Source organism: Spea bombifrons, chromosome 1 (genome assembly GCF_027358695.1).
Source record: "Spea bombifrons isolate aSpeBom1 chromosome 1, aSpeBom1.2.pri, whole genome shotgun sequence".
NCBI classification, from domain to species: domain Eukaryota; kingdom Metazoa; phylum Chordata; class Amphibia; order Anura; family Pelobatidae; genus Spea; species Spea bombifrons.
Genome location: NC_071087.1, coordinates 110,513,506 through 110,539,026, shown reverse-complemented (window position 1 = coordinate 110,539,026; position 25,521 = coordinate 110,513,506). Strand labels below are relative to the sequence as shown.

At 42.8% G+C, this 25,521-nt stretch overlaps 1 protein-coding gene across 1 annotated transcript; it reads right to left on the bottom strand.

Annotated features, from left to right (window-relative positions):
• Window positions 1-21,421: 21,421 nt before the first annotated feature.
• LOC128466127 (olfactory receptor 5V1-like) lies at window positions 21,422-22,366 on the bottom strand. Its single transcript, XM_053448226.1, has one exon. It carries the CDS (start codon window positions 22,364-22,366, stop codon window positions 21,422-21,424), a length of 945 nt encoding a protein of 314 aa, XP_053304201.1.
• Window positions 22,367-25,521: the final 3,155 nt, after the last annotated feature.

Sequence of the window (25,521 nt, the reverse complement as noted above, 5' to 3'; positions counted from 1 at the left end):
CGCTCAGGTAAGAACACCGTTCTTTATGCCCATGGGCGTAGGACAGATCCCCCCAGTCTTAGAAAAATGCTTATGTTATCATAAATAATATTGCTGACAAAGACAGTAGAAAATGTCTAGTCTATGATATATCACAAGTTGCGCCAACATATCTACTAAGAGGCGTAACCTGCTTAAAAAGTAACCAATCAGAATGATGCATGCTATTAGAAGCAGATAAGAAGTTATATAAACCATGTAATCCAAATACGTAATTAGACAACGCTTCGACTTTTGTGTGTTGTGTGCCTTGTCTCGATTATGCGCATAATCTAAATAAAGAAAAAACTTTTTCTGAGGAGAATTCGACCATTAATTCAACCAACACCCAGTAACTCATGCGAGGGGGACCGATAATGAAGAAATCCCCCCCACGGCCCGTAGGAACCCCCCCTCCCTCAATAGAAACGCCGCAAATGCGGCCCGCGAGACCTCGAGGTGCGGCCCGCGTAATCTTACGCGGTCCGCACGTCGAGCCCTGCTACTTACCTGTGGGAGGGTCTTCTGTACTGCTTCCTCTGTGCAGTACCAGAGAACGCAGAGGAAGGCCGCGCCCCCTGCTGAAGTCTGTGAGCGGCATCGTGGAGCTGCAGTGCAGGTAAGGGGGTGGGGAGGGTCTTTGAATCAGTATGCGTGATTGAGGGAATGAATCTGTGAATGAATGAGTATATGAATGAATGAGTGTGTGTGTGTGATAGCATGGATGTGTAAGTGCTGGAACCTAGGCATGATGGGAGGGACTATGATTGCTGTTAGCAATCACACTCCTATCATGCCATGTCAGCCAGTACATGCTGAAACCTAGCTAGCTTCCCCCTTGTCTAATGATGCTGCCAGCAGTATGGGGTCTGCACATCACTTACAGCCACCCTGTACCAGCATGTGCTGGCTGACTTGGCATGATAGGAGTGTGATTGCTAACAGCAATCACAGTCCCATCATGCCTAGGTTCCAGCATTTACTGGTTGGATGTGTAAGTGCTGGAACCTATGCATGATGGGACTGTGATTGCTGTTAGCAATCACACTCCTATCATGCCAAGTCAACCAGTACATGCTGAAACTAGCTTGCTGCCCCCCTTGTGTATTGATGCTGCCAGCTCACTTACAGCCACCCTGTACCAGCATGTACTGGCTGCCTGGGTATGATAGGAGTGTGATTGCTGTTGGCAATCACACTCCTATCATGCCAAGTCATATTGCTATTTTTTTTGTTCAATTGTGGTGTGTTACCTACTTTTATAAAAAAAAATGTGAGCTTTTATTATTATTTTTAAAGGTAGGGGGTCATTTTCAGTTTTGGCTAAGTGAACCGTGAATGTTTTGGTCCAGAATTTTCATTTTGGTGCATCCCTAGAATAAATAGAACTATTTCATTTTTAATTATCCTGAGTCCTGAATTTGTAGTCACAAAACTTTCTAGGCCCAGAAATCAGTGAGAGGAAAAGTAAAGGTTTTGTGTCATTTACTTTATTTTAATCTGTATATTTTATTAAAGGCCATATTTTCTCACAGTGAAAAATTAGTGCGTCCTGCGCACGTATACAATTCTGATGAAGTGGCCCACTGCAGAAAAAACTTGGATACCCCTGGGGTAGACAGTGAGAAGGAGGGTAGGGAGAGGGCAGCTAGTGAGAAGGGGGTAGGGAGAGAGTAGCTAGTGAGAATGGGGGGGTAGGGAGAGGGTAGCTAGTGAGAAGGGGGGTAGGGAGAGGGTAGCTAGTGAGAAGGGGGGTAGGGAGAGGGTAGCTGGTGAGAAGGCGGGTAGGGAGAGGGTAGCTGGTGAGAAGGCGGGTAGGGAGAGGGTAGCTAGTGAGAAGGGGGCGGTAGGGAGAGCGTAGCTAGTGAGAAGGGGGCGGTAGGGAGAGGGTAGCTAGTGAGAAGGGGGCGGTAGGGAGAGGATAGCTGGTGAAAAGGGGGCGATAGAGAGAGGGTAGCTAGTGAGAAGGGGGTAGGGAGGGGGTAGATAGTAAGAAAGTGTGAGAGGGGGAGAGGGAGTAGATAGTGTGAGAAGAGGGAGAGGGGGTAGATAGTGTGAGAGATGGGGAGAAAGTGGGGATCTGATGGGGGAAAATGCTGTCCCCCCAGATTTTTAGGGGTTCCTACACCCATGTCCTGGTGTTTAGCAGCTGTGCATTTTCTGTCAAGAGATGTTTCCTGTTCATACTGTTCTTGTCCAAGAGTTACTGATCACTTATTTATTATTTCTATTTAATAGCATCTTTCCCATTGCTCTTTTAACATCTGTGTTCCTAAGGCAATAAATAAAAGGATTCAACAATGGTGTCAAAACTGTATAGACTAGTGATAACAAACGATCTCCATGCAGGGAGTAGTTAGATGATGGTTGAAAGTAGACTGTCACCAAAGATGATATAAACAATGTGAAAACAATAAGATGAGAAGCACAAGTGGAAAACGCCTTAAATCGTCCTTTAACAGAATTGATTCTCAGTACATTTAAGATGATGTGGAAGTATGAGAATACTGTAAATGTAAAAGAGTTGATACCAATTAGTATTCCTCCAAGGAATATAGCAATGATATTTAGGGTTGTGTCAGTGCAAGAGATACTGAGTAAAGGTGGTATATCACAAAAGTAATGATTAATTATTCTGCAGTTGCAGAAATCCAGTCTTGCAATAAGGATAATGTGTACCATCGCATAACCTAGTCCGAAAAACCATGAAGCAGTTCCCATGATGAAGCATAAAGTGGTATTCATAACTTGGACATAATAAAGTGGATTGCATATGGCTACATATCGATCGTATGCCATAACAGTGAGAAGAAAACATTCAGTGGCAAGGTATGTAATGAACAGATATAGTTGTATCAAGCAATTTAAATACAAAATGGTCTGTACATTGGAAAAGTAGTTGACCAGAATTTTGGGGATTATGATACATGATGATATCATATCCAGGAAGGATAGATGACTCAAGAAAAAATACATGGGGGTGTGAAGTGACCTGTCACTTCTAATCAATACAAAAATAACAAAGTTACCAGATATTATACAAAAATATATGAAAATGAAAAATATAGACATATGGGTTTGATAATAGCCAAAGCTGGAAAGACCAAGGAGTATGAACACAGAAACAGCTGTCTGATTTTTATTTTCCATATCTAAAGAAAGAAATGAAAACATGTTTTAGGCAAAGCAAAAAACTTTCATAGATGTTTTACTACACCTATTCTATTTTTCTTGTGCTTTAATTCCATGTATTTGGTTGGATCTATTGCAGATTATCTTTACATTATGCGTTATGAGTGAACGATAATAAAGTTATTAAGTGGTTGAAGAAATTTGGATATTACCATTTTAGCCCAGGAGAAAATTGAGTCTTTAGTTGACATTGATGTATTGGTAAAAGATGTAAAAAAAATACAAGCTTTCACATCTTTCTCAGATGGAGTAGTAAACTAATGTCACTGGTTTAAACATATCCAACATGAATACAAGAGACAGTGTTGTATTAGATTAACATAAAGTAATAATCCATAGGTAGTGTGGGCCCATAAAATAGATGGAAACATTGAATTAATGGTCTCAGGAAAAATGCAAATATATAAAGGGTGTGAACAGGATATAGTCCTCTGGTTATGAAACACATGAAAGTCCAGTGCTAATTTTCCTATGTGGCAATCATAGAAACACAGAATTTGACAGCAGATAAAAGCCATTCGGCCCATCAAGTCTGTCCCTTTTCTTCCTGATTTAAAGAATCAAACCTTAATCAGTACTTGGTCTTATCTTAGATTCAGGTTAGTGTTATGCCTGGCCCATGTATGTTTCATATGCCTCACTGTATTAGCCTCTACAACTTTGCTAGGAGGATGTTTTTTTTTATTTACCACCCTTTATTACCCTCTCAGTAAAGTTAACCTTTTGCTGATCTCCCTATATACTTAGAACAGTATCTTGTTCTGCTAAACAAAGGTTAAATAGGTTTAATACATATTGTATAAGGGATGGTTATGAAAAAAATTTTACTTTTGGTTATGTTCAAATACATCAAAAATGCCTTTTAGGAAGCTTTGCCTGATGCAAAAGAAAAGAGACTCATGTTACCTTTTAATCTAATTTCACAAGCAAACAGTAACTTTTACAATATGATTTGTTTATAGTGCAGCACAGAAATGCAAATGATCTGTGGATCTTGGATTATATTTCAAATTATATTATGTAAATCCTCATTTTTATAAAGGGTTGCTCGAGTGGAGAGGTCTTATTTTTTCCATTTAATAGAGGAAAAAAAGTCCTATTCACATTTTTTAAGTGTCAGTGCATGCTGTCTGGCCATGTCAAAAAAATATTATTACACCATTTACCTTTTTAAGTATTTTTTAAATAATTTTAACAAACAGAGTCTGACCTAGATAAATTACACTTTGTAAAATTCAGCATTCGTAGGTTCCATATATGCAACACTTACCCTAGAAAGTTAGGAAAGATATCTGAAGATATCTGTTGTTTTTTATCAAAATATAAACATCCCTTATTTTTTATATAAGTGAAATAAATACCTTTTGTATAAATTATTTCCAATTCTGTAGAAATGGGGCATCAGCCCCCTTATTAGTATTAAAGCAATTTCAGAAGGATTAGATTACAAATATACTCCAGTGCCATACTTGAGTGTAGATGATAGTATCAATTTAAATCACTCACTATTTTCATGCTGATACAAGGGATATGAAATTTTATTTCAAGACACGGAGGCTCATATTGTGCATTAACCCTTTCTTTACTCCAAACAGCAGCAAAGAAAAAATACATTGATGAAAGAAAAACAACCAATAAACATGGTATAAAGTAAGCCCCTCCCACATATTAATCATAGTAATAACACTATAAAAGGACTAGCACAGCCCCTAATCTTCCTCTTTCTTTGCTGCTCCAGACAGCAGATAAGTATATTCCCTACTTTATTACACAACAGTCTAATCATTAGAAAATTTCTATACATATTATTGTTTTTTCTGTGCTGAAATTGTATTTTGTACTTTTACTTTTTCGTCGTTTACTGTGGTTTCTCCTTCCCTTCGGGGAAGGTCCGTTAATTAATTATTTTGTTTTGCCTATTTTTCTACTTTTTTCTTATCACATTTATCGTTTCTATATATTTTATTATTTTTATTCTCTTTATTGGTTTTTTCATCCCTACCGCATCGCTTACCAGGCTCCGTCCCTCTTCACCATCCTGACTCGGCTCCCGCCCCTCTTTACCATCCCTAACCCGGCTCCCGTTCCTCTTTACCATCCCTGACCCGGCTCCCGCTCACGCGTCTATTGTCTTGCGTTCGCGGGAGCTTTATCTGTTTTCCTCCTTTGATATTGTTTTTTCCGGTCCCCTCCATTTAAACTTCTGTCCCACTTGCCTTTTTTGTTTATTTTCCTACCTTTTGGTGCCGTTTTTTCCGTTTAAAAATTTTAATTTGCTAGTGTGTTTTAGGGGTTGATCCCTATTCATACTTGATCACTTTCATGTCTGACCCTCAATCTCCTCCTATGGAGCTGTCAGACCAGGAACCCTCAGCTAGAGGGGATCGGGGTTCCCATTTTCAGGACGTTGATCCTATTAAAGAACTCAATAACTCCGTCACTCAGGCTATTGCTTCAGCCATGAGTTCCATGACATCTGCCTTGTCAGTGTCTCTGGCCCAGGCCCTTAATAAATCTATGCCTGTTCATGAAAACCCTTCTGGCTCTGTCCCTAGGACATCTGGGGGTAGGAAAGCTACGTGTAAATAGCGCCATACGCGCCTAACAGCCTCCAGAACAAACATGACTGATGGTGACATTCCCATCCATGACAGTGTAAAATTGAAACGCAAAAGAGCCCTTACTCGCCGGGCAGAACGGGCGAGAAAATGGAAATCGGCCAAGACGCAATCTTCCAGTGCATCTGATTCTGATGTGGGGTCCCTTGAGGAGGCTTGGGATTCGTCTGATTCGAATTCCCATTTATCAGAGCAGTCCGCCGACGACTCGGCTCACCCACCTGAGACCTCGGCACAGGCGGAGGGCTCTCAGGGTATCCCCCCTTCTAAGACCTCAGAACCTTTGGTCCTGGACCAATTTGAGGAGCCTTTCTTCGATCCAGAGGGGCTTCACCACCCCCGGTCGGCTGAGTGGCTGCCTTCTGAACCTGTGGCACGTTATTTGCAAGCTAGGGTCCGTAAACCCCTTAGCAAGAGCTCACGCAGTAAACTGCGAACAGAGTGTCCCCGGCCTATTGTTCCGGGTAAAGTGTGCGAGACACCTACTGTGGATCCTAAGGTGATCCAATTCCTCTCAAAGTCGGGATGGAATCCCCGCAAGGGTTTAGAATCCGCCCTAAGGGCTACCCAAGACAAGCACCTGGACATCTTTGGTCCCTTGACCAAGATGTTTCAGCTAATTGAGGATTGGGTGGAGTCAGGTTCTCCACCAGATCCTATGGTTCTCCGAGGGTGGTTGCAGAGAGCCATCTGCATAGCAGGAAACACCAACACGTCCCTCTCCATTGAACGCCGCAAGGCTATTCTTTTTAAGATCGAGCCCAAATTGGCCAATCTTGCCTTAACTGAAATGGGGAGCGAAGCCCAGGGGCTTCTTTTTGGAGACTCTTTTATTAAAGACTTAGGTCGCTACGTAGGGGCCTTTACCGCTCTTGATAAGGTGCAGACCTCCATGCGCAAGGTGTTCCACCAACGGGTCTCTCCCAGGGCCGGCAGATTCCGGGGCCGTCTGTCCGGCCGTTCTTCCCAAGGCTCCTCCCGCACGGGCAGAGGTTCGTTCTCGTATTACTCCTCTCACCGCCCAACATACCAAGATTCCTACGCCGCGAGGTCTCCTTTCTTCCCCCAACGCGGGCGTCCCTGGAGAGCTAGAGGACAACGCGGATCGCGGTTCACACGCAGACCCACAGGTAAGCAGCTTTTATGTTCCCCATTCTTCCCCATGTCCTGTAGGGGGCAGACTCATCCATTTTTTGCAGGTCTGGCAGTCCATAACCTCAGACAGTTGGATTCTTCAGACGGTTCAGGGTTACGTCATCGAATTGATTGGGCGGCCTCCTCTGAACTCCCCTCCGCCGCTTTTCCGTTTCTCTCTGCAGAATCAAAACCTTGTAGATCAAGAGCTATCCGATTTAATGACGAAACGGGCCATAGAACGCGTTCCTCCACGCATCCCAGGTTTCACCAGCAACATTTTCCTGGTGAACAAAAAGGGAGGCGGTCTCCGCCCTGTTATCAACCTTCGCCTTCTCAACCATTATGTGCGCTACCGGCACTTCAAAATGGAGGGCATCCACCTTCTCAGGGACCTCCTGTTATTGAACGATTGGTTGATCAAAATAGACCTCAAGGACGCGTATCTCACGGTTCCGGTGGCAGAGGAGTCCAGAAATCTGCTCCACTTCCGTTGGCGCAATGTGACCTGGCGTTTTACTTGTCTGCCTTTCGGTCTTTCCTCGGCTCCGTGGTGTTTCACCAAGTTACTCAAGCCGGTGGTTGCCCTTCTTCGTTCCCGCGGGGTTCGTCTAATTATATACCTGGACGACATGCTCATCATGGCTCAAGACAAGGGTTTGGTGAAGCTTCACACCCAGTGGACGCTGGACCTTCTTCAACACCTGGGGTTTTTGATCAACATGGAGAAATCTCATCTCACCCCGACCAGACGGTTGGAATTCCTGGGGTTCGTCATAGACTCCACGAAGGGCATGCTCAGCCTGCCGCAGTCCAAACTCCATTCCATCAAGAAGGAGATTCGCCGCGTCCTTCGATTGCGTTCGATTTCCATTCGGCATCTGGCCAGGATCATCGGCTTGTTGGCGGCTTCCATCCAGGCGATCTTCCCTGCTCCGCTGCACTACAGGGCTCTTCAGCGCCTCAAGATCTCTCATCTTCGCCAGGGCGCATCTTACGCGGATCTCATCGATCTCGATTCGGAAATGTTAGACGAGCTACGATGGTGGCTAGCCAATATGACCGCGTGGAATGGCAGAGCTATCTTCGGCCTCCAACCCGAACTGTCCATCGAGTCGGATGCCAGCCTGCATGGTTGGGGCGCCAGATGCGGAGAGACGTCCACGGGACATTCACATCAATTGCCTGGAGCTTCTCGCGGGGTCGTTTGCCATCAGGAGTTTCTCCAAGACGTGTGTCAATTCTTGCATCAGATTGCGCATGGACAATGTCTCTGCAGTACGTTACATCAACCGTTTGGGGGGTACCCAGTCGGCTGTCTTAGCGGATCTGGCCAAGGATCTCTGGTCTTACTGTTTGGACCACAATATTATGGTTCAGGCGGAGTACATTCCTGGCCTCTCCAACACGGTGGCGGACTGGAACTCTCGTTATCTGTCGGACGCCAGCGATTGGACTCTAGCGGCTTCAGTTTTTTCGTCTATCATGGAACTTTGGGGTCCGCTCCACATCGATTTGTTTGCCTCTCGTCTCAATTCCCGTCTCCCTATCTTTTACAGTTGGAGACCGGATCCAGACGCCCTCGCGGTGGACGCTGTCCTCCAAGATTGGTCCGACGGGCGTCATTACGCGTTTCCACCATTCGCCATGATCTCCAGGACGCTCCTCCAGATTCGTCGACAACGGGCGATGGTCGTGCTCGTGGTGCCATTCTGGCCATCCTAGCCGTGGTTCCCCAACCTTCTGGATCTGCTTGTGGAGGTCCCTCGGTTGCTCCACTGTCACTCTCCACTGCTTCTGGACCCCTGCGGCTCCCCTCATCCTCTGATTCAGGACGGCAGCCTTTCGCTCCTGGCATGTTTGGTTTCCGGGATTCCGGGCAGATCTCTGGAATTTCGGACTCGGCTCGGCGACTCTTGGCAGGAGCTTGGGCACCAGGCACTCACAGATCTTACTGTGCAGCCTGGCAGGCTTGGGCTTCTTGGTGCATGGGGCGGCATTTGGATCCCTTTTCAGCCCCTGTGAATTCGGTCATTCTTTTTCTTTCTTCCCTTTTTGATATGGGTCGGGCTTACAGGACTATCAACCTCTACCGTTCTGCCATCTCTGCTGCTCATCTCGGATTTGGCGGCGTTCCTGTAGGTAAGCACCCGCTGATTTGTCGCCTGCTTAAAGGCATCCGTCTCTCGAGACCTCCTCAACCGAGATATTCTTTCACCTGGGATGTCAATGTGGTGCTCAATCTCTTCCTCTCGTGGCCTTCTAACTGCGATCTCTCTTTGCGCCAGCTGTCGGCGAAACTGGTCATGTTGTTTTGCCTTATTTCCTGTAAACGGGTTTCAGACGTCCGTGCTCTGGATTGGAACGCTAGATCTTTCGTTCCAGAGGGAGTTCGTTTCGATATATCTCGACGAACTAAGACTGCTATTAAGTCTGTCGTCTATCCTGCTTTCCCAGCTCAACCAGCGTTATGTCCGGTTCTTTGCCTCAAAGAATACGAGGCTCGCACCTCCCGATTCCGTAGCATGTCTGCTCCTCAGCTGTTCTTATCTTTCAGGCATCCTCATCTCCCTATTTCTTCGGCTACATTGTCCCGTTGGGTCAAGTGGGTTATGAATCTGGCTGGTCTGAATGTTTCTAGGTTTGGGGCTCATTCCACTAGAAGCGCAGCGGCTTCCAAGTCTATCGCACTGGGTGGTCGTTTGGAGGATATCCTCCGTTCGGCGGATTGGTCCAGGGAGTCCACTTTTCGCGAGTTCTATTTTAAACCGATTGAGCATGTTTTTTCTTCTGTGGTTTCTCAGCTTTGAACTTGCACAATATGAGCCTCCGTGTCTTGAAATAAAATTACCAGATTTTACTAAAACATGACGTAAAGTCATGATTTTATGAAAGACACGGAGGCGAATATTGTCCCACCTCTTCAAAATTGCTTCTTTCCTTACTTACCTTTTACAACAATTTTTTTCCCTCCCATTGGTTGTTTTATGTACCTCGCTGTTTCCGCAGATTTCGATGGATCCGCAGTGACCAGGTTTGAGGTTATGTGTTTTTTCTTGGGTCGTCCTCATGCCATGTTTATGATATTTTCCTATGAGTATTATTCATGTCTGAAGTGGTTTTTTCGTGTATTTACCTCAGTGCCGGTCTTTTGGGACTAATCGATTCCATATCCTGTACCTTTTTCTGTTTTGCAGGTTGAGATTTCTGCAGTTGTTTCCGTCTTCGGTGTTTTCTTGCGGGCGAGTTTTCCGTTCTTTCGGACTTGGCGGTGTTGAGATTTCGTTGGATTTGTTCCAGTTGTGTTTCCTTTGTTTCCGGAGTTGCTGGGCTGTGTCGTGTTCCAGTCAAAGAAAGTGGAAGATTAGGGGCTGTGCTAGTCCTTTTATAGTGTTATTACTATGATTAATATGTGGGAGGGGCTTACTTTATACCATGTTTATTGGTTGTTTTTCTTTCATCAATGTATTTTTTCTTTGCTGCTGTTTGGAGTAAAGAAAGGGTTAATGCACAATATTCGCCTCCGTGTCTTTCATAAAATCATGACTTTACGTCATGTTTTAGTAAAATCTGGTAATTATAGGCTCTATTTAAACATGTGCCAAAACCACAGAGAGTTCAATGCCTTATGGAATTAACATTTATAAACAAATATCCCTAGCTTCTTTCCCTTGGTGTATAATATCACAAAATTTGAGAACAAAGACTTTTTTAAAAGTCATGGCTTGATCCAATGAGCAGTAGAGTATTTCCCTTGGGCATTGCCCTAGACCTGACTTGGTTCAGTACCTATCCGCAGCTACTATACTCACAGTCGAGCGCTGGCATATGACATCATATCTGGGATCACTGTGTCTTAGAGTCATAGCAGTTCCATGTTTGCATAATGTTTTAAGGCAGCAGCATATTAACTCTGTTATTCAGCCAGTCTCCTAGACTAGTTTTGCCTCTCAGAAATTTTACACAGCTGCTGCAGATGAGAAATAATAACCTAAAATACCATATTTGCTCGATAATAAGACGAGCCCCCAAATCTGAATATTAATTTATGAAAAAAAGCCTTAATATAAGACGACCCTAAAGGAAAAAAAAGTTTTACCAGTAAATGTTAATTCATGTAAACTATGTAAACAATTTTTTTTCAATAAAACCTATGATTGAGAAAAATATTTTGTTTTTATTTCCTTTTTTTTCAACCTGCCCCCCCAGTTATGAACATCTGACCCCTGGCTTGCCACTCTGCCCCAGAAATGCCTTATACCCCCTATATGCCACTGTGCCCCATGATATGCCTTTTAACCCTCTAAATGCCACTGTGCCCCATGATATACCTTTTGACCCCCTATATGCCACTCTGCCTCCAGAATTGTCTTATGCCCCCCATTTAACACTCCCTCCTCCAAACTTACCAGAACTTCTGAGTCCCCGGTGCTTAATCCGGGCAGCGTGTAGAGCTCTACGCAATTCGCATAGACAACTTCCGCTGCAGCCGGGAGGAGGTGCGGTTAGCGGCGGGACAGGAGGTTCCAGGTCCCCTGCATCGCGGGGGATCTGGATCTTAGTCTCATAGTCAGACCTAGTTGAGGTCTGATTATAAGACGACCCCGATTATAAGATGAGGGGGATTTTTCAGAGCATTTGCTCTGGAAAAAACCTTGTCTTATAATCGAGCAAATACAATATATTCATATATCTTTCCTGAGTTCAGATAAACCCAATTTGCAATTTGGGTGCTGGGCGAGTGCTGTGGATGCAATCAAGGGGCTGGGCAAGTCCTGTAGATGCAACCTGGGTGCTGGCCAATTTCTATGTGTACAATTTGGATGCTGGGCAAGTCCTATGTGTGCAGTCAAGTTGCGAGGGATGGACTTTTGTGTGGTACATGTGATCTATGCTCGCAATTTAGGTTTTCCATGAATTATTTCCTAGATCTATACCTTCGACATGCATGTTGTTTTTCAGGTTTCCATGTGGTCTAAATATGTTGTTTATTTGATCTTGAACTACATGGGGTATGAAAAGAGTGGCACAATGAAGAAAGGGACAAAGGGAATCTGGCCTCAGAGAGCATCTAAACACATAAGAACGGCCCATGATATAACTAGCAAGGATTATGGTAAATTCAGTGATTCATATGAAGGCCTGAAAATGAAGCCATACCCCCCACAAATCGGACAAAATCTAAGCAAAAAGCTCTGAATTTTCAGCCATAATTCGTGGGTCCACATTTACTCACACTCACTCTCTCACACTCTCATTCTCTTTCACTCTCTCATGCTCTCTAAATGTGTTCCTACTTTCTCAGCGGACCACTTCCACTTCTGCCCAACACTTCCTCTTTCTTCTTCATCTTCTACCTTCTCCCTTCTCTTCTCTCTTCAATCTGCTATCTTCTATCTTTGTCTGCATCTCCACAGACATTCCCTGGCAGGAACTGTCAAAATGGAGGCACTTGGGGTGACATCGTCTCCCTGATCCTCCCATCAAAGATAGAAAATAGCAGATTGAACACTGAAGAGAGAAGATAAAAGATGAAAAAAGAAGAATATGTGGAGGTGAAGGGCAGCAGTGGAAGTGATCGTGTAGCACATACATTTGATTATATTTCAAATTATATTCTATAAATCCTCATTTTTTCATTTGCAATTGTATGAATCCAAATGTACAAGTTTACTACCTATATCACCACACCCCCTGAATCACCTTGGAGAAGCCATTGGAAAGAGGTGCCCCACTGTGGGTTTAAATACCAGTATGCCAGAATTTTGAAGCCATTTTCTTATGTTGAGTACAAGCCGTTATCTGAAACAAGTTTACCACAATTTCCCCCATTTTTCCTCTTCTAAGGTGCCCCCCAAGTCAACCTCTCATCGTCGCCTGTATATGTGAGGGTCAGGATATTTTACTCCCGATAAATGGGTATAAAATCTGGAGATGAGACCCAACCCTTTCTGTCCCCAGGCTGCTAAAAGTTCCAAGAGAGCAGGCATTCACTCTGGTAGTATTTCTCTTCCTTTATCATGTTGATTCCCTTTAAGTATTTAAATGTTGCTATCAGATCCCCCCTGTCACGTCTTTCCTTCAGGTTATGTATGTTAAGATCCTTTAACCTGTCCTGGTAAGTTTTATCCTGTAATCCACGAACCATTTTAGTAGCCCTTCTCTGAACTTTCTCCAACATATCTATATCCTTCTGGAGATACAGTCTCCAGTACTGTACACAATACTCCAAGTGAGGTCTCATCAGTGATCTGTACAAAGGCATGAGCACTTCCCTCTTTCTACTGCTAATACCTCTTCCTATACAACCAAGCATTCTGCTAGCATTTCCTGCTGCTCTATTGCATTGTCTACCTACCTTTAAATCCTTAAAATCCTTTAAATAATTACCCCTAAATCCCTTTCCTCGCACGTGGAGGTTAGGACAGTATCAAATATTCTATATTTTGTCCTTGGGTTTTTATGGCTTAGATGCATTACTTTTTATGCATTTATCCATATTAAATACCAGTTGCCACAACTCTGACCATTTTTCCAGTTTACCTAAATCATTTGCTATTTGGCTTATCCCTCCAGGAACATCAACCCTGTTGCAAATGTTTGTGTTGTCAGCAAACATACCTTTCCATCAAGACCTTCTGCAATATCACTAATAAAAATATTAAAGAAAAATTAAATATGAATTAATAATAATATTAATGGGTCCAAGTACAGATCCCTGAGGTACCTCACTGGTAACAAGACCTTGCTCTGACTATACTCCATTGACTACAACCCTCTGTTTTCTGTCAATATCACCATATTGCCCTAATTTCAAGTTAGGGCAAAATGATGGTGCTTTCAGTGACAGTCTCTCCCTCGATTGGCGGAAGTTCTCTCTGGGATATGTCTGTGGAGATGCAGATGAAGATAGCAGTTTGAAGAGAAGACGGGAGATAAAGTATAGAAGATAAAAAAGATGTGGAAGAACATGAGGAAGTGGAAGTGTTCGGCAGAGAAGGTATGGACATGAGAATGAGAGCGTGAGAGAATGAATGACAGTGTGAGTAAATGTGGGACAAAAAATCTGAGCTTTTTGCTTTGTTTTTGTCTGATTCGTGCAGGGTCTGGCCTTGTTTTCGAGGCTTTGTACGAATCACTGGATTTATTAAAATTCTGTAAATTTGCAATTCCTACGAATTCCAATGCACAAGTCTAATACTGTACATAGAGGGTTGTTAATTTCATATCACGCAAACGCAAAAGGGTAGCAGGTATTTGAATTGCCTCAATAAGTGATTATCTATTATCTATATCTATAGTTCTATGGTGTTGAAGAGTTTGTCCTTATAACCGATTTCTAATTATGTGTGTAGCTGTTTTGTCAAATATCTGCCTAGTTGGAAAACCAAACAAATGCTGAAAAGTAACCTTTCAAGCATGGTAAGTTGTTTTGTTAGACTGATATATAGGTAAGTAAAATGGTTGAAACATGTACTGGAAAAAAACAAAGGCCATATGGCATACAGGATAAAGAAGTAAGTGACTCATTAGCATAAAGAACAACCATGAATGAAGAACATGTTAGTATTGATTATTTTACCAGATCAGTTTATATTGAAGTCGTAACTAGACAGCAAGCTAAAAATGAATGTAAAAAAAATCCTAGTGAGGATTTAATCACTAGACAAAAGAACGGCCCCATTATTGGTCAATTCTATAAACATGTAGAAAATCCTATTGCAAACTCCATGATTGTAAAAATAATGAGGACTTGCGAATTGTAGTGAGATATAAAGTTAAATTCAGTATGGTTTGCTTATCTGAAGGTCCAACCATGGTATTCAACAATGAACAGCTCCGACAAGCCTTTTAGGAAACGGCCTGCCGGTTATCTCCAACCACTTCCTCGTCCCTCTATTCCATGGACTCATATATCTATGGACTTCATTGTCGATTTGTCCTCCTCTAAGGGGTATACAGTGATCCTAGTTACGGTCAACTGTTTTTCTAAGATAGCCATACGATAATCACCAGGTGACCGCGCCCATCACACCCAATAAGTGTGGAATACAAAAACAATGAGATAAAAATACTACCAACATTTGTAGTGTCAGGAACTTCAAAGAAGTATATCAGGATTGTACATATAATAAAATAAAAAAGCAAAAATAGTATAATACGTAAAAAACAAACTAAAAAAAAAAGGAACAAGTGAATTCTTACATTCCGGAGGGCTTCACCAAGCCCATGTATACGCGTATAAATCTGGACCAAGGAACTTTCTTCTTCCTGCAGTTAACTCCTTGGAGTCTTCATGTAACGTTTCACCCTTCACTGTCTGGAATTGTTTAAACTTTGTGCTGCTCATTTCCATTACCAACCACTGGTGGCCACCCTTGTCACTCTGAACTCTGAGTGATTGCCATGTCAAGATGCACCTTGTTTCCTGGTTATCACAGCCTTTATAAACCTGCCCAGCCCTTCAGTCTGGGCCTTGACATTAATGTTAGATAACTGCCTGTTTTGGTTCCTGATCTGTTCCTGTTTTGGTTCCTGATCTGTTCCTGTTTTGGTTCCTGTATTGTTCCTGAGTTGCGGCCAGCGCCTCCTAGTGGACTCCCAGGATGAGTGCCCTGCATCCGGACTCCCAGGTTGAGTGCCCTGCATCCGGACTCCCAGGTTGAGTGCCCTGCATCCGGACTCCCTGGTTGAGTGCCCTGCAAGTGGGCAACCTGCCGTGTGCCCTGCAAGTGGGCAACCTGCCGTGTGCCCTGCAAGTGGGCTTCCTGCCGTGTGTGCCCCATCCAGAGGGCTTCCAGCTTTCTCTTCCAGCTTTCTATCATTATATGTTGTTGTACCATCATCTGCAATACAGATCTTATCAGCATCTTCTGTCTGTGATTTATTTCCTGCGCCTGTCTGTAACAACCCCAAGCCATCATGCATTGTGAGGTACAGACAGAGCCCCTCGTATCCCCTGAACCTGGGCTCCTACCTGACCTAATCACCCGAGTTGTGACACTTCATATAAACAAATTTGTGAGATTCCAAACGCAGAATAGGAGTCGGAGGTCGTAAAAAATATCTTTAATATGGCTTCTTCTCCCTGCCCTGCATCCGGACTCCCAGGATGAGTGCCCTGCATCCGGACTCCCAGGATGAGTGCCCTGCATCCGGACTCCCAGGTTGAGTGCCCTGCATCCGGACTCCCTGGTTGAGTGCCCTGCAAGTGGGCAACCTGCCGTGTCCCCTGCAAGTGGGCAACTTGCCGTGTGCCCCATCCAGAGTGCTTCCTGTCGTGTGTGCCCCATCCAGGGGGCTTCCTGTTGTGTGCCCCATCCAGGGGGCTTCCTGTCGTGTGTGCCCCATCCAGGGTGCTTCCTGTCGTGTGTGCCCCATCCAGAGGGCTTCCAGCTTTCTATCATTATATGTTGTTGTACCATCATCTGCAATACAGATCTTATTAGCATCTTCTGTCTGTGATTTATTTCCTGCGCCTGTCTGTAACAACCCCAAGCCATCATGCATCGTGGGGTACAGACAGAGCCCCTCGTATCCCCTGCACCTGGGCTCCTACCTGACCTGATCACCCGAGTTGTGACACTTCATATAAACAAATGTGTGAGATTCCAAATGCAGAATAAGAGTCGGAGGTCGTAAAAAATATCTTTAATATGGCTTCTTCTGAACAAAAGTGAACAAAATAAAATAAAGTAAAAGATAAAATATAAAGTCCCACGCGTTCTATTGGAGCTCCTTCCTCCTTCTGTATACGTCAGCAGGTATGACGCGTTTCACTCTAGGCTTCATCTGATACGTGTAACTGACGTACTCCTGTATTCCTTATAAAGAGATCTGGACAGCAATTGGATGTATACATGTATACATAAAGTCAATTGGATGTATACATATCAACTGTAGGGTGTGTGTTGTTTTTAAGATTGTCCTCAGGTGAGTATTTCATTATAGTTAAATTCCAATAAATAAATGCATAAAATATAAATACACAAATATAGGATGAACATATAAAAATTTGGGCCAATAAAAACGATTAAATATTGTCTAAACACAAATTATATGTTATCTCTATAATTATCCTTAGTGAATATTCAGTCATAATTGGATCCCAATAAAATAAATAAATATCTATATCATAAGATATGGGCAAAAACCCTGAGACCCAGGGCCAAACCATAAGCATTCACAGGTATGTGCATGACCTCGAGGTAGTAGGATTGCAGCGTTGTGGTAGCTCACAAAGAGAATTCAAGCTACACTGAAGACAGTGCTCCATGTGAGGTAAGAGGGAGATGGAAAGGCAAGTTGTGTGGAGAGAGCTGCAGTGATGATGGAAGACAGGGAGAGTGAGAATGTATGTGTTAGGACATGGGTCAGATGGGAGCCAAGTTGCAGGGGATACCTGGAGCTCTGTCTGTACCCTGTAGTGCATGGCGACCAACTGTACAGGCAATCAGAGAGAGTCAGACACAGGGCTGGATTAAAATAAAAACTCTAAACAGAAGTATACACTGGAGTGGTTCATATACCAAAACAAAGCACAAACAGGATACAGGCTGTAGGTAAATACACTGATTGAAAAGTCACATTGCAGGGCGCTTAGACTGGATACCCCACATAGACAGGGCGCTTAGGCTGGATAGCCCACACGGACAGGCCGCGTAGATTGGATGGCCCTCATGTATAGGGCGCTGTGGCTGGATAGCACACACGGACAGGGCGCTTAGGTTGGATAGCCCACACGGACTGGGCGCTTAGGCTGCATAGCCCACACGGACAGGCCGCTTAGTCTGGATAGCCCACAAACAACTCAGACTCAGATAGGGAAAGGAATAGGGCAGGCACTTTGGACTCAGATATGGCAGGAACAGACAGAAAAGACACGATCAGAATCAGAAGATCACAGGAACAAGCAGAATCAGGTCGTATTAAGCCAGGTCAGAACGAGTAGGATCCACACAGAAAGCTGTTAGCAATAGCACAGGGAAAATACAGAGCAGCAGCAGCAGTAGGCCTGGACTGAGAGGCAGCTGGTGCAGTTGGTAGCATTCATGGTTATTTTACTCAGACAGGTGACCTTTAGAGACTGCAAATAGACATTACACCTGAAATAATAAACACAGAGCTGAGAGGAGAGAAAAAAAGAGGGAGAATTAAGGGGGGAGAAATTCACTTTATCTCTCCTCTTTCTCTTAATCTCTCTCCTTCATATTTGATCATCCTTTATCTTAGTATCTCTCCCACTTCTATTTATCTCATATCCCCCTTTTATCTTTATTTCTCACATCTCTCCCTTTTCTCCCTATATCGCCCATTGCTTTACATCTCCCCTTTTTCTTTATCTTTCTTCTTTCTCTTTATCTCTTTTTTCTTTCTACCTCTTTCCTTTCTCTTTATCTCTCCTCTTTACTTCCCCCTTTCTCATTATCTCTGTTCATCTTTCTCTCTCTCCTCATCTTTCTTTTCCTCATTCTCTTTATCTTCATTTTTCTCTTTATCTCTCATTTTCCCATAACGGTACTGTTTATATGTATCTCCCCTCCTATTTCCCTTTTTCTCTCCCCTTTGTCCCTACCTCTCTCCCTTCTCTTTAATCTCTTTCTCCTTTGATTCTCTTTTCACATTTTCTCTCCTCTTTTTCATTGTTCCATCTCTTCCCTTTTTCTTTATTTCCATTTTCTCTCCTCTTTCTCTCTCTCCATTTTCTCCCTATCTCTCTCCCCTTTCCTATTTTCTTTTCTCATTCTTACCACCTTTTCCCATCATCTCTCCCACTTCTTGTTATCTCTCCCCCTTTCTCCCCATTTTTCTACTTTTTCCTCATCTCTCATTATATCTTCCAATCTTTCTCCTATTCATCTCTTATTATCTTCCTTTCCTTTCTCTTGATCTAATTTCTCCATTTTCTCTGTATCTCTCTTCTTTCTTTATCCTTCCTGCTCTTTATCTCTATCTCATTATTTCTCCTCTTTCTCAACATCTCCCCCTTCTCTTTATCTCTCCCCTTCTCATCTTATCTTTATTATCTCTCCCATATATTTCTCTTTATCTCTCCATTTTCTTACTATCGATTCTATACTATGTACCTCTCTCCTTTCTCCCCATCTCCTGTGGTGGGATCCCTTTGTCACCATCTTTCATCCTTCTCATTATCTCTCCCCTTTTTTCCCTATTTCTCCCCTGAACATTTCATCCAACAATGTCATTATGGACCTTGCTTTGTGTACTGTCGCACAGTCCTGCTGGAATAGAAAAGGGCTTGCCCGAAACTGTTCCCACAAAGAAGCATAGCATTGTCCAAAATGTCTTGGTAAGCTGAAGGGAGGCAGTCTGATTGGAGGATCAGGGAGAGGATGTCATGACAAGTGTGAATTCCCGCCAGGTTATGTCTGCAGGGATGTGGATGAAGATAGAAGATAGCCGATAGAAGAGAAGGGAGAAGATAGAAGATGAAGAAGATGTGGAAGTGGTTGACAGAAGTGGAAGTGGTTGGCAGAGTAGCGAAACATTTAGCGAGCATGAGAGACAGAGTGAACCAAAATGCAAGTGTGAGAGAGAATTTCAGCTAAAAATGTTTTTTCATGGGGGGTTTGGACTCGTTTTCGCGGATTTGTACACCAAACTTCGGTGAATTTGCAATTCCTATGAATCCGAATGCACAAGTCTACTGATCATTAACAGATCAACCTTGAACATTCCCTTTGAATGAAGTATCACCTTTATTGGAAATGTGAGGCGTCCATCCATAAAGGAAGTCTGGCATGATCACCTCATCACACAAGACTTCTGGCATGGTAAGGGTGGATTATGATTCCCAAGGACTGCCTTGGATGCAGGCAGTCCCCTGCACCAAGAACCTGTGGGTGTTGGTGTGAACAGGCAAGCACCCTGCAACTTTAATCATGATTGTGATGGCGTGTGTGACGGAACTGTCCATCACTGGGGCCCCTGGAGAGGACTGAAAACAAGCCTGCTACCCACAGATTCTGGACCCTGTCTCCCTGCCCTGATGAGTGGGAATGTTGTCCTCGCCTGGGACCCGTGCACCCCAGTACTGGTCAGTTGGCCAGGTGCCTCTTGGCAGCCCCTTGCATCCACAACTCTAGGAGCAACAGAGCTGTGCTCTCCGACTGAACTGGTTGCATACCCGGGTTTGGTCTGGCCTCAGTTCAGTCTTCTTTTTAAAGGGGAGATATGTGACAGAATGACCTGTCATACAGAGCCCCAAGGTACTCAGAGATGGCTCCAGCCTGGCTGTCAAACAAAGACAGTACGGGTAGGAACTCCATTGTTTAACTAATCCCATCAATCGGATTGCTGCCAGGGGAATTAAAGGTTGGGTTGAATACATGTATCTGTTACTTTATGTTAATGCAGTTCTGTGGCTATATGAGTATATGTTTTACAACAATAAACTGTTCATTCCTGCTGTACTCAATTCAAGGTAGTTGTGTGTACTTATTGGGTACACATAGCAGGGTCCCAAGGCGTGCATGCTGACTGGTGCTGGAAGTGATTTCGGGGACAACAGGAGGATACATCTGGGTGATCTCTGGGAGTTACTACAGCTCTCTTGGTGAACCTGTTACAATGATGTTCCATGTCATCATGATAAGTTTTCAGGCACTTTTTTCATGATGGCATGGAATGTCATGAAGGTCTTACCAGGCTGATACAACCCCACATACCTCATGGTATACACTAAACATTGGGAGGATTATAATTTTGGTTTCTATTCTAAATATATATATATCTTGTGCAGGTAATTAAATTTTGTGACTTGCAGGCAAGGACATGCAAGTTTTTGTTTACATTTTATTTTCAAGATTATAACTTTTATCTAGCTTTCTTCGATATACACTACTAAAAGCCAACTTATTGGGTTTTAAAACAGTTTAGGGTACCCTAAAGAAGATTAATCAGTGACACAACTTTCAGGAAAGCTCTATACATAGAAATATACATTCCCGTTGTCTGTCAATAAATATTTTTTTTGTATACAGCTTTTTTTCTTTTAATAATTCATCTATACTTAGCAACAGCTCACGATTTTCTGCCCCTCTTAAAAGATGCTGGAGAGTTGAATGAGGGATTATTGATACAGAGTTCGTAAAAGACCCTTTCTTGGAATTTTCATTTAACACAAAACCTAACTTCCATATAAATACAGTACTGCTTCTTCGAAATTGTGAGAAGACACTTCTGTATGTTAACCACATGCCATTACAAATCATGGTTGATACAGAGATCTGTATCCTAATTGAGAACATAAGATGACAGGTTTCATAAAGAGTTTTTAGAAAGGAGATTCAATGATATTTTAAAAAGAAAAATTACTGATCATTCTGCCTGTTTGATATAGAAACTGGATATTGGTAGAATCTGGCTGGTATTACATATAATAAGTTCCTGAATGACAGACTTCATTGTACTTTTTTAATAATTAAAGTGACCCCTTTTCATCTCCAGGTTCTGTAGGAGCTTAATTCAGCTCTGACTCTCAGGATGGCTCCTTTAACAGAATCATTTCGTAAACTATATATGAAAGGATTAAAAACTGGTGGCAAAATGCTATATAAGGCTGAAACCACTTTTTTCTTCTCTAAAGAATAACTTGAGGAAGGTTGTATGTAATTGAACAAACTTGCCCCAAAGAATAATGCCACCACCATTATATGAGACGAACAGGTGGAAAAAGCTTTCCTTCTTCCCTGTATTGAGTGTATTTTAATAATGGTGGCCAAAATATAGGAATAAGAGACTAGTATAAATAAAAGTGGACTTATACCTACCCACACCCCTCCAACTGTAAATAGGACCATTTTGTTAATGTGGGTATCTGTGCAGGACAATTGGAGGAGGGGTGGAATATCACAGAAAAAGTGATCTACCAGATGGGAATTGCAAAAGGGTAGAGAGAAGGTGAGAGCTGTATGAATTGTAGAATTCACACAACCAAAAATCCAGGAAAAAATAGCCAGAATAGTGCATGCTTTTGCATTCATAATAATGTTATAATGCAATGGAGAACAAATGGCCACATAACGGTCATATGCCATGGCTGAGAGCAAAAAAGCTTCTGTACCTTCCAGTAAGACATAAAAAAATAGTTGGACAAGACAACCAGGAAAAGAAATATACTTATTAGTCAACATGCTTAACAGCACTTTGGGTACAGTGGTTGATATAAAGCCTACATCCAGGAAAGATAAGTTCCCAAGGAAGAAGTACATGGGGGTGTGGAGACGAGGATCATCAAAGATCATGGAAAGAATAAATAGATTACTGAAAATGGCCGATAAATAAATAAGTGACAGGGAAAAGCTGAAAAGACCTTCCCAGCCAGGAACATGAGAGAATCCTACAATATAGAATCCAGAGGTAGTGTCATTGCTTGACTCCATGATCAATTCCTGAAAAAAACATAATTTTGATTTATGGTTGTCTCGTCTATAACACTAGAAATTATAATTTGTATTATTTACAAATATTAGCAAAAATAATACATTGTACTCAGGATACATTCCCAATTATAAGGCACAGAAAGTGAATGAATGTTACATAATCAGATGTATACACAAAAGGGAGACGTTAGTAAGACAGCTTGCAGGCAAAATATGCTTTCAATTCCATTTATTCGCTGTTCATTTTGAAGCATCAAATCTGGTCTCTTCTGGAAAAAAGGGCCAGGTCTTTCTACAGCAAACGCTTATTGGGATTTACCCTTCAGAATTTATATTGAAGGCAAGGCGTTGAAACTTCAACTTTCCACTCTGAGGTAAACTCTCTTAATTATATTGTTCTAATACATGTAAGCATAAAATATAGACTTTAAAAGCAGACGAGAAACATGTATCCTATCTTGGCTGCACATTTTCCCTTCTATAGGGCATTTTCAACAACATATTAACACAAATTTAAAGATTAAATGCCCCTTCCAGAGCTATGTGATTAAGGCAAGTAACCAGAATACAGGTCCTTCACTGACCTTACAAAGAATAAATGCTTAACTCCTGTACCATTTAACAACTATCAGGAAGAGTTTAACTCAATAGTAAGAATAAAACTATTTTTAAGCACAATTCTTGTAAAAGCAAGGTTGTTATATTTTCAAATAATCAAAATGTTGCTGTATTATTTGTATCCAAAACTTACCATTAAATGCCAACTTGGTGCATAACGCATATACTTTCCCACAAGCTGATTTTTGCCATATGTTAACAGTAGGATATGTGTATATGTATAGACAACTATTGTTTTTAGAAGTTCTAAGACTCTAAGAAGGGAAGGCATCCCTTGTATTTAAGAGGTTGGTATAGCTATGACTTTAACAGATTTTCTCTGTGGATACCCCAATTAGTAAAGAAACTTGTCAGATGAAAACACATGGGACATAGTCTTAAAATGTTCCCTGTGTGACAGTAATTATTCCACTACTGAAAATGTACTCAACAGAAACATAATATACAAAATTGTTTTTTAGACATTTGTGGGTATGCATTATACCCACTGACAAAATACATGATATGAAGTTTACTAAGCTTCATCTGGTGTAAATTATACATAATATATATTACGCAAACTTGCAGGTGGCAGTAGTCATTATGACATTTGGGTCTGTTTAATAAGCTGCAAGTGCAGAAGCAAACTCAGAAATCCATTAAAGCCAACTTGCGCTTGTAGCTGACTGTTGTAGCCTCAACTTCTGGGCTATGCTTACCCCCCACTTATCCAAACATTGAAAACACCACACAAATTTCATTTTGGATAAGAAAAGGCTATAGCCAAGTTTTTTTAGGTGTGTTAACAAAGACAATGACTCAAAACATAAACAGGTAAAAATAAACAACAAACCAATTAAGCTTGCCAAGTAATCCAGGTACCAGATCCAAATACCACTTAGGAAAGGGACATACCCGATGCCCCCACCCTGACCTGATGTTCCAAGCACCACCAGCCAAGAACCTTCCATCAGTTATTACCAACAGTTCTCTTACCACCACATTAACCCCCTGGATACCTGGCAAATTTCCACCAAGAGCCCAGCCCTTGCACCGTAGGCTGGATGGGTTCCCCCCAAGAAAAACAAGGTATTTTCTATCCCCTCTGCAAAAGAAAAACTAAAGGAATCAAGCCCCAGTTCTGACAGATGCACCCCATCCTTAATAAACAAACTAGGGCAAAACCCTTCCAAAGCAACATGCCAAACAACTACCCCCTTCCCCTTGTGTATAAAACTTGCCATAAGCTTGTTGACCTTGTAAGAGCTATGCTCTATAGCCGCCCTATCTCTAGCATGGTGCCAATGAAGCCTTGGAATCATCTCCGACCACACCAACATCACCACAGGGACCAGTTCTAACAAATGCTCAACATCCCGCCCAATCTTCCACACTAACAACCACAAATGGGCAAACCCCTAACCTAATAAACTCCACAACTTTACACCCCATCCCAGAACATGTCCCGCACCCAAGTGGTACTCCGCCGGGCCCAATACACATAAGATTCCAAGTGGCCAACGATTCAGGTGACGAAACGAGGCCCTGCAATGTAAAAAAAATAAAGAGGAAGAGAAAAAACACTCACAACCAAAGCCTGCCCCACAATTAACTCACCAACCACTGCGGCCTGATATATCTGCAAAAACAAGCCGCGGTCTAATTTTCTGGATGACGCCCTCACCCAACCCCAATCACGCTGCCCATATGCGGAATGAATACGTACCGGACTCAGACGACTCCAACCCAAGCTTTCCGAGGCCCTGCCACATGACCTGCAAGAACTGGAATATCAGCGACAAATCCCTATGACACCCCACCTACTAGCTGAACACCCAAATACCTGTGCACACACTGCACTAGACAAATGACGTCACCTGGCAAAGCATACAACCGCACCTGCCTTCCATGCCCCAATATCCGTCTTTGAAGACCATAACCACACCACAACCGAGCATTTCACATACCATGCCAAACCCCCTTGCACAGACTTCCCCGGATTAACCAGCCATGGCTTCACACAAGCAAGGAGTCTCGAGCCGCCACATCACCTGCGGGGAAAGGAAAGCCCACTGCATCCACCCCGGGGGCCTCCCACCAAAACCGATCCCACAGAAAGCAAGAAAGAGAATCAGCGATTACATTCTTATACCCCGGAACATGCTTAGCCGAAATAACACATTCAATGCCATACATAACAAAACAAGCCACCGGAGCAACTTAACCACTAAAACCGACAACATATTAACCGAATGACCAACAGGCAAATTATTGGAGGAAAACACCACCATGCGATTGCGCATCCGCCAGCCACACATGTCAGGGATACCACCAAAGGGAATAATTCCAAAAAAGCCAGGTTAAATGAGAAATAAAAAAAGTACTGAACCATGGAGTGACAGCCCGCCGCCTTCTCATGCAGCACCCACTCCAAAAAGGAACTAAACCTCTAGAAATAGGCACATGAAATGGAGCAACCCATTGGGAGGCCCAGAACGCCTCATCAAACCAGCAACCCAACAGATGGTAGCAATCCGAGTATATGGGAAGCAGGCAAA

Bases quoted from the DNA above. Each gene is read 5' to 3' on its own strand.
- LOC128466127 (XM_053448226.1), bottom strand. From the start codon at position 22,366: ATGGAGTCAAGCAATGACACTACCTCTGGATTCTATATTGTAGGATTC.